Below are 9,365 nucleotides of genomic sequence, written 5' to 3' on the forward strand. Positions count from 1 at the left end.
TACTTCATAATTTGACACCCAAAAAGCAGCTTGGCACAAATGGCTCCTGTCAAAAAGAATTCATTAATGTTTTGAATTGCACTTTTTTGAGTGAAGTTTAAAAGCAATGATTGGTCAGGTTTGACAGGTTGTGGTCACATCATCTCCCATTGAAGAGACAATTTTCTTTTTTTTTTTTGCAAAATTGAAACTTTTTTATTTTCAAAAAGCAACAGATTACACAGTTAACTTTCAGCAAATGCAGTCCTAACTGAAACTGTTACTCACATTCGGGACTTCAAAAATGAAAGACACATACATACTTACACACGATCTATCTATAATATACAAAAAGAATAGATAATAAATATTAAAATGGCCACAAGAGAGAAAAAAGTAAGTCTTTGAAAACAATCAGAGCAAATGTTAGGGAAAGTATAACAAGACAGTGTGCCTTAAGTGTCTTTTTTTTTACTTTTACATTTTTTACAAATTGTGCAAGTTTTTTGTACTAAGGCTCTGGTCTTGAAGTGAAGTTGAATGCTCCAAATGCACCCATACATCAAAAGTAATATTTGCAGTGACACCCATTCATACATGTCTCCCAGTGCTGTGAGCAAATAGTGGGGTGTAGCAAAACCAATGCAGAATTAATATGGGCTGTTTAGTGCTCATGGGAGTGGACCAGCTTGTCAAATCAACATGCACATCAAATTGATGGTTGGTGTAAACAGAAATCTCCTTGAATCTAAAGAAAAAACATGAATAAATAACAAATATGACAGTATCAGAACCGTTAAGGCAAGAACACCCGGAGTGGCATCAGCAGTACTGTGACAATATGTGTGGGTACATGGAGATGACCAAACATTTAACTACTTCTTCAATGTCTTTTTTAAGCACAAGGTTGATCTTCAAAAGCAACTTCAAAAGAATCCAAACATCACTTCCATTTTTTTCCTCTTTTTTATAATAAAGGATGATAATAAAAAACAACAATGCCAGACACTGAGGACGTATGGATCAGAAAACTACAAGAAATCATCTCTAGTTCTTAAGTTGCAACTTCAAAAAGTACACATTGTAAATCCCCCATCGGTGAGCCCCCTCCCAGGAAATGAAAAAGATATCACTTACATTAAAACCATTTTATCCTTCCGAGATGGTGTATTCCAATAGTCACCATGTTTTGCTTTACTTACAGCGATTGTGTAGTCTGTTGCAAATTAAAGCATTCAATGTTAGTTTGGAAAAAAGAGAAAAGGTTGTCCTTGCAATTCAATTGCCAACTGTAGACCAAAAAAGCATCTTTACATCTTCTTTTAGTGCAACTCTTAAAATGCAAAACATTTCCAGTGATTCCTTGAGAGGTATCGTTTCTTTGTTTCTGAATTTTTTCTTTTCTTATTTTAGTTATGTCACACCTTACAAATGTAGCATCTTTAAAATATCCAAAGCAAGAGGTTATCATTGCTTGTCATTTTTTTTTTTTTTTTTTTTTTTTTTTTTTAATCTCTGCATTTGCATGGCCTTTCCACAAAGTCTGGAACAAAAACAGGAGAAGCTCCTCACCTCCTGTATCTAATTCTATTCCCCTCAGCCTCCATGTTGGATACCATTATATTCAATCACTTAGGCAGGGCCCGACAGTCCAGCTTCTAACTCCAAGCCTGGGTCAGAGCAGGAGAGACAGAGGATGAAAAGAAAAGAGCGCTGTACAGATCAATCTGGGAACACAGAGACCCAGAGAGCCTTCATATAACGCAGTAAGGTTCCCTTGGTAACCTGGATTTTCTGCAGTAGAGGAGAGTGGTGCTGAAGCAGCGTCGCAGCTCCCTGTTGGAGAAGATGCAGATGAAGGGGTTGACCCCGGCCTGGGCGAAGCTCATCCACACGGCTGCGGTCAGGTAGCCCCCAGGGACCACTGGGCCCCTAGCAAACACCCTCCAGTAACAGGCCACCAGATAGGGCCCCCACAGAGCCAGGAAGAAAAAGGTCATGATGTAGAACATCCTACTAATCCTCTTCTCCGTTTTGAACTCGTCCAGCACCAGCAGGCGGCGCCGTCCCGCTGCGTTGCTGTTCTGCCGGATGCCCAGCAGAGTGGGCGGGGTGGGCCCACGTCCAAACCCCGCTAACCAGTTAGCCGCGGCCTGCCCGCTAGCCCCCGGCCCGTGGAAGGTCCAGTTCTGGCTGACGGCAGGCACAAACTGGACCGGTTTCATTTTCCGGCGGTCATGAACAAAGAAAATGAGCTTGAGGTAAACCAGCTGTGTGGCCAGGAGGATGAGAGCCAGCAGCAGCATAAAGCCCAGCGAGTCGTTGGCCCTGAAGGAGCGGTGCTGGAACGTGCACTGGTCCTCCTCTCGAATAAACGAGTATGTCCCTACATCCAGCACCGGGGGGAACGCCATCGCCACCGACAACGTCCACACCATGCAAATGACTGCCAAGCACGTCCAGAAGGTCAGCCGCTTGGTGTAGAAGCGGTGGTGCGCAATGGCTAGGTACCGCGTGACGCTCACACAAAACAACATGAACGCCGTGTGGAAACAGGAAAGCACCCCCAAGAAGGCGATGACTTTGCAGGTCAGCGTGCCGTACGTCCAGGCCGATCCATTCTTGACGGAGGTGAAAACAAAGGGGAAGCAGATTGCTGAGCGCAGGATGTCCGATGCACACAGGTCCAACAGGAAATAGTATGGCGCTCGGTGCAAGCTCTTGTCTTTGACCAGCAGGATGGAGATCAGGAGGTTGCCGACTACACCGACACCAATGATGAAACCCAGAGAGGTCAGTTTAAGGAACGTGGCAAGAGGAGAGACATTCTGCAAGATGGTGTGGTCCCCTGCATGGCTATAGTTCGCCATAGATGGAGGAGGGATCATATAGATAGCGGGGATAGCTTCAGCTGAGTATCATGATCTAGAGGCAGCAAGGGGAGGCGTTACATCCATTTGGCGGTGTGCTTTGAAGAGGTTTCCAGGCATATAGGCAACCTCAGCTCTAAGGCATCCTTTGTTCCTTTGTCTCATCACACCTTGAAAAACATCCCTGAAAAATATCACCCACCAATCAACATTCAGTACCATAACATAACTGTATATCTTTCAAATTATATAAGTGATAAATAACCCATTTTATCAGTCTGTCTGTCTTTATAATTCATTTTTCAAATCCTAACCCCAGCTACTCATTTAAATAACGATACATTCAAATTATAGGGTTAATGATGAACTGTGATTTCATGGTATTTATGTTTGTGGAAAATTGATATTTTCTTTCATGAGGGCTCCGGAATTTCCAGAACAAAGCAACATGAAAGAAAAAAGGCACACACAAACGGCGCCCATCTGATGCCCAAGTGTAACAGAAATAGGCTTGTTTTTTTTTCTTTCTTTCTTCCGTTCATCCTTTTTGACTTCTGGGGATTTTGAAATGCGGTCCAGGCATTGGTTCTGGATCACACCCTGCAGAACACAGAAGAGGAGCTCTAAAGCGCTGGATGTCTGGAATAACTCGCCCCCTCTCGTCTTTTATGCGATATGAAAAAAAAAAAAATCTCCGAAGCGCCCGAATGCGTAATAACGCGCTAGTGTTTTTGTCTGATTAAAGGTTAAATGGATTATTAGGCGTCGATCTCATTAGAGCGTTTAGCGACCCTTCTTATACCTCCATTTTACACCGCATTTTTGATTACAAAGAGTTGAGGAAAATAGACGGACAGGCGCTCACTGTGAAAACCGCATATCCAAAGCGTTTGGCTGTTTATGCGCGGGTTTCTTTGCCATCGAGACAAGCATCACAGGTCTACTGCATTATTGTCGGTGCTATGTGATGAATACTGGCTAATATCTACTTACGTGTTAATAGATTATGCATCCTCCGTGTGCCAGTCGTGTCGTTTACGCTCGTTTAAATCCGACACGTCCCCTTAAAAACAAACGGTGCCGTCGTTGTATCCAAAACCCTGTAACGTATCCGTGCGTCCATTAGACTAGAGTCATTCCCAAGTCTTCGCTCTATGTGAATCGCCCAGACAGACAAGACAAGGCCAAAAAAGAAAAAAGGAAAAGGCTCAAACCAAGACGTTCATCTCGAAGCCCAAATCAGTCAAAAATCCCTACCTGTTGATAATCCCGGGTCCTTTGTCTCTGGTAGATTATTTACATTGCACCAGTCGGCATTTTATGTTTTTCTGAAAAGCCCGATTTGTTGCCTGCCTTCCCTGCCTGCCTCCGTTTTTTTCCTCCACAGTGAATATCCTACAGTAAACGGAGCTTAGTGCGCATGCGTTCTGCATCCCTATTTGTGATCCAAGACGCGTCTTGTGTCTTGTTGCAGCAGCAGCAGTGGCAGCAGCGGCACCTCTCTCTCCTCTCTCACGGTAACATCTGCTCTTTGGGCCGAGTCACAGCTCTGCCCCGGTTCTTCCACATCACCGTGGTAGTCTCCTCCTGTCAGCCGCAGATAGGCGACAGGAATGGGCGCTTACGTTTCATGTAGTTTCATCATTGTGCGACAGACAGGCTTTTATTGTCAACAGACTAAAGCGAGCATCAAAACAATGCAGCAACAGCTTATGTAAAACGTGAACGTGAATATATAGGCTCATACAGGCTAACAATTACAATATAACTCAATTTTATCTGTTCCTTAACTTGTATTATCCATTTTAAAAAGGACTTTAACCTGCTCTAATGGTCACATTTTTTATGTACCATTTTTCCACTTTCAAGGCATTCAGAGAGCTTTACATCAAGAGACCACTCACCCATTCACAGACACATTCATACACCAGTGCATGCAGACACTGAGGGCAAGGGGGGTTAAGTGTCTTGCCCAAGGAGACAACGACAGGATTCATCTGTGGGAGCTGAAATCACACCATCAACCTGTGGGTCAGCGGACCTGACCGCTCAACCAATGATGTTTATGTTGAGCGCGGGATTTGAACCAACAACCATCGGACAAGCACTCTACCAAATGAGCTACTGATAATAATACTAATACTAATACTACTAATAATAATAATAGCAGCATGTCTATCTTACAATAGGCTATTACTATTACTTTATTCATACGTCATTATTTCATGTCCCTCCACATAAATAGGCAAATACCCATAGGCCGTATCTATCTTTATATGTCTTCACTGCAATTTCAAAGGTAAACACACATTCCGTGGTCCTCATACATGTTTCACAGTGAACAAGCTTGAGTACAGACAGGTTGGTTCAACTTAGCTTCCCTGTAATATACATAATTGATTAGCACTTTCCCTCAGTCTTGGCGTATTGTGTGCCTATGACAAATTCATAGAGGTGGGTTTCTCAAACATGTACAATAGGCATGTGGAACAAGTCAACGATTCCATCAGCCAAGACTTGTACACATCCAGTTGACATAAACTGCAGCAGTGAGGGGAATGTCTGTACCTGAAACACATATGAAATAGTAATGAGACGATATTTATATATGTGGGATGTTATGCTATCATTTTCTCAGTTTGTATATTTTATAGGAAAGCATGCTGTGGTTTGTGGTATGGAGTATAGCATGTTATATATTCAATCAGAACATATTACAGTGCACATAAACTGCTACACCATGACTATCGCATGTTGAAAATGCCCGTCTTGCAGAGCACCTGAGTATGAACAAAAACAATACAGCCTATATTAAGTGTGGAGTAAGTAGGCTACTGTATCAAAAGTATCCCACATTTTCATATTGTATTAATGGGCTCACTGTGCCCTAAATCAAATCTATCCCAGCTGTTGTAGTAAATAAGCCACAAACAGTTATGTAGACATCAGCTGTCACATGAATAGCAGCCTATATATTTGCAAATGGGTGATATTCTTTTCATTCCTTCATTCGGTTATGTCAACTGTTCAAGCTAAATCTCAGAGCAAAGGCAACATGAGAACTGCCAGTAACAAAACATTGTTATGAAACATATTTTATTGAGCACTTTGGCTAATGCATAGATTTAGAAGCTTATAAATGCATATACTTAAGAAATGCCTTCACAAAAATGCATAGAATACATAGAGCAGTCAGTAAGCAGAATTAGACTGGATTTGGTCAATCTCAGCAGTGCTCCGTCAGTTCTCAATTTCGCACTTCCTGGATATCCTGAAAGTGTGTCCACGTGATCGTTTTTACGCCCGCTGCGTCCTAAGGCACAGTTGATATCAGCTTCTGCTTGACACACATTTGAGCCCGTGTCTTATAAAGAGCTCTCGGTGAGATGTGCAGGTAACAGATGGCTGCAATCCTGAAATCTTCATCACAGCTGCTCGTTCCTCTTCCGCGCATACCAGCCCAGACAGGCGCAGAAGCCCACCCCGGTCAGCACAGACCCGAGCAGGATAGCGATGGCGTCTCCCGCGTCGTAAGCCTCCACAGCGGGGATAAAGCACACGAGGAAGAGCCAAAGACTTAGTGCTGCGCTGGGGAGTTGAAGTTTAGGTGCCATGTTGAATTTTCTGCTGTTGCTGTGCACTTTAGGGAAGAAGCGTAGGCTGCGTCATGTCACGTGACAACAACAGAGCGCTGCACTTCCGCGTTCTCTCAGCCAATAGCGCGCAGCCTTTATTCCAACACATGTATCCAGGACAAGATTCAGGACTTTGTCTCAAAATAGCGGTCCTACACAAAAATATGAATGCAGAATATTGTTTTCATGATAATATTCTTACGTATTGCTAAAATGTTATGTTATATAACGTATAGCCTAATATAATAGTTGGCTGTAAGGAAAAAAAAAAATCCTAGATAGCAAAATCATATGTTAATAAAAAGAAGATACATGATCCATGGATGTTACCAGGTAATGTTTTATTGATCCAGTCTTACCACAATGTCCTTAATACCCATAGATAAATGAATAAACACATATTAACACAGTTTGATTATACACACATTAGAAGTAAAGGTGCTGAACATGGGGAATTCTGAGGGAAATGTGATTATTGCTCACTGCTAAGTATTAGATAAGAATTATTTCAATCGTTAATCAACTAATATTGTTTGTTTCCCATCTCACTCTAGTCCAACCATTACTGATGTCCAAATATCCTGGCTGAAGAGATGAATGACTGTCCCTGTTGCTCCTGATAAGTTTCCTCATTCATACGGGTATCACCTCCAGAGTGAACTACTGCAATAGTCTTCTGTATGGTCTACCCTCTACCCACCTCCAAAACTGTAGTACATCCAGAACTGCCGCTTGCCTCCTCACCTAAACTCGCTCCACAGACGATATCACCCCTGACCTCAAATAAATCTGCTGCCTCCCTGCACAATACCCCATTCAAGACAAGGTCCTCGTCATCACCTACAAGTCCCTCCATAACCTGGCCCTTCCCTATCAGCACTGCCCCACCCGCCACCTCAGATCAGCCGACACCAACCTCCTTGCTGTGGGAGTGAGTCCCCTCAGGAACTCGGACTCATAGCAAGACTTCAAATCACTATTAAAAACTCAATTATCCATCTTCTACTGTTTTCTTATTGTTTGTAAAGCGTCTTTAAGTGTCTAAAAATACACTATATAAATCGGATGTATTATTATTATTATTATTATTATTATTATTATTATAGAGGTAAAATAATAGATCTAATCAACAAATTACTCATATAGGTTAGCAAAATCTTCATCTACATTCCCCCTATATCCCTCTTCTTTCTTACTCTCTTGAAAACGTGTTTGTTAACTCTGAAAACCAGTGTTTTAATGCCAGCGTTTGTGCTTTAGATACAAATTGTCTGGTTTGCAGCACTGTGGGGTGTGTGTGTTGGGGGCTGTATCTCTGCAGGCTCTTCAGGGCCACTTTGCCTGTAATTTAATTAGCACACACCAGCCAAAGTAAAATATTGACCTTGTAAGGCTGCCATAGTTCTGTACCTCCTGGAAGTGGGGAGATGAATAGTGTTCCTCATCATACACTGGCGCGCTCTCACTGCCTGGCTGTTTGGTCATTTGTCTCTCATACAACTTTGAGCATCTGATCTCCATGGTTACGCTACAATGTGCCAACACCATTCATTCACTGTGATGGATACTCTTAATTAGTCCCTCTCTACTATTTCATAACAGACAAAATGCCAGGTAGAAGCCAGGACTAAACCTAGGCTAAATTATGTCTGATTGTTTTAACCATGAGCCACCATATTTCTATGGCCAAAAGGGATAGTTTCAGAATGCATTTGTTATGTTCCATTTTATTTGCACATTTAAATATTGTACTGCAACATACATTTGTCATATTATGTAATTATTGTATGTGTTGTGAAGTACATACAATACAAGATATTTAAAATAAATATCCTAAATCTGTGCTCAAGCTTGAAAAATATCTGGTCTTTGGAGTACCATCATTAAGTTTTAATGTGGTGTTTGGAGTAATTATAAATTAAAGATGACAGTGATAACAATGTGTGAATAAATGTGACACTAAATACTAATACTAAATAAAACAAAAGAAAATAAATGAGAACCTGTATCTAAAATCAAAAGTAACCTAAACAAGTACTAAGCCCTTATTCAAGTCTAGTTTTCACTGAATCAGAAGAAAACCAGACCTGAATAAGGGCTTCATGATCGGCCCACCACCTTCTTGTTTTGAAATGTTATTGTTTTGCCTAGAATGCTCCACAGTATGGCATTAACTTTGCCTATTTCCATGGAGACCAGCAGGTGACATCACTAGGTCAAGTTATAGGTCAGATCTGCGGAGAGATCAGCCAGCTCACAGTAGGAATACACAATTGTTTGAAATAAAAACAAGATGGACAAGTTTAATGCCATACTGGGGAAAATTCAAGGCAATAACAAAAACATCTGCATGGAGACAAGTAGGTGAAATATCCACCACCAGAAATGCTATGGTACACCCTTAATTAATAAATGTTTCTCCAAACAATGGAGCACTTCCTGTATTACCACATGACATCACAAGGTGGAACAAAGTGTTTTTCGTTTGAGAGATGAACTCAACCTAAATATGTAGAGTTTGTGTGTTAAATATGTGTGAATGAAACAAAACACAATTCCAGAGCAGAGACAGGACTGGATTCAACGTGAGGTGTACCTGGGCTGCACTAGTGTCTCATTGCAGCAAGTCTAAATGAACAGTGAAGGATGAGTGAATCTGCAGTGTTTGTCTAAGAGCTCAGGACAGTGACATTAATCTTCCTTTTGTGTTGTGCATCGTAATGCAGCACTCAGCTCTGAAAGCCCTGAGCCCAGAGCTGCCCTGACAGAACTCTCAAAAGACTGGATCTATACACTACAGTATGTCTTTATGTGTTCTACAAGAGGAGACTGCCCTAGAGACACCACTTTCACCACACTCGTCTCCATTATAAGCTTTTTG

General features: G+C 41.8%; 2 protein-coding genes across 3 annotated transcripts; both read right to left on the minus strand.

Moving 5' to 3' along the window:
- Positions 1 to 366: 366 nt before the first annotated feature.
- Positions 367 to 4,292, minus strand: gpr85 (G protein-coupled receptor 85). Of its 2 annotated transcripts, XM_055231613.1 has the most exons (3): positions 4,107 to 4,255; positions 3,843 to 4,001; positions 367 to 3,033 (listed from the first exon to the last, which is right to left on the minus strand). In XM_055231613.1, the coding sequence occupies exon 3, from the start codon at positions 2,865 to 2,867 to the stop codon at positions 1,734 to 1,736; it is 1,134 nt and encodes a 377-aa protein (XP_055087588.1). In that variant the 5' UTR covers positions 2,868 to 3,033; positions 3,843 to 4,001; positions 4,107 to 4,255; the 3' UTR covers positions 367 to 1,733. The 2 variants fall into 2 exon arrangements, with proteins under 2 accessions (XP_055087588.1, XP_033846244.1); XM_033990353.2 differs by having other exon boundaries at positions 3,843 to 4,292.
- Positions 4,293 to 6,013: 1,721 nt separating this feature from the next.
- On the minus strand, positions 6,014 to 6,522 carry LOC117391950 (small integral membrane protein 30-like). Its single transcript, XM_033989902.2, has one exon. It carries the CDS (start codon positions 6,461 to 6,463, stop codon positions 6,275 to 6,277), a length of 189 nt encoding a protein of 62 aa, XP_033845793.1. The 5' UTR covers positions 6,464 to 6,522; the 3' UTR covers positions 6,014 to 6,274.
- Between the last annotated feature and the right edge of the window lie 2,843 nt (positions 6,523 to 9,365).

This window comes from Periophthalmus magnuspinnatus, chromosome 23, assembly GCF_009829125.3.
Source record: "Periophthalmus magnuspinnatus isolate fPerMag1 chromosome 23, fPerMag1.2.pri, whole genome shotgun sequence".
NCBI classification, from domain to species: Eukaryota; Metazoa; Chordata; class Actinopteri; order Gobiiformes; family Gobiidae; genus Periophthalmus; species Periophthalmus magnuspinnatus.

What these genes read in the sequence shown, in the direction of transcription:
- gpr85 (XM_033990353.2), bottom strand. Translation starts at nt 2,867, where the DNA reads ATGATCCCTCCTCCATCTATGGCGAACTATAGCCATGCAGGGGACCAC.
- LOC117391950 (XM_033989902.2), bottom strand. Translation starts at nt 6,463, where the DNA reads ATGGCACCTAAACTTCAACTCCCCAGCGCAGCACTAAGTCTTTGGCTC.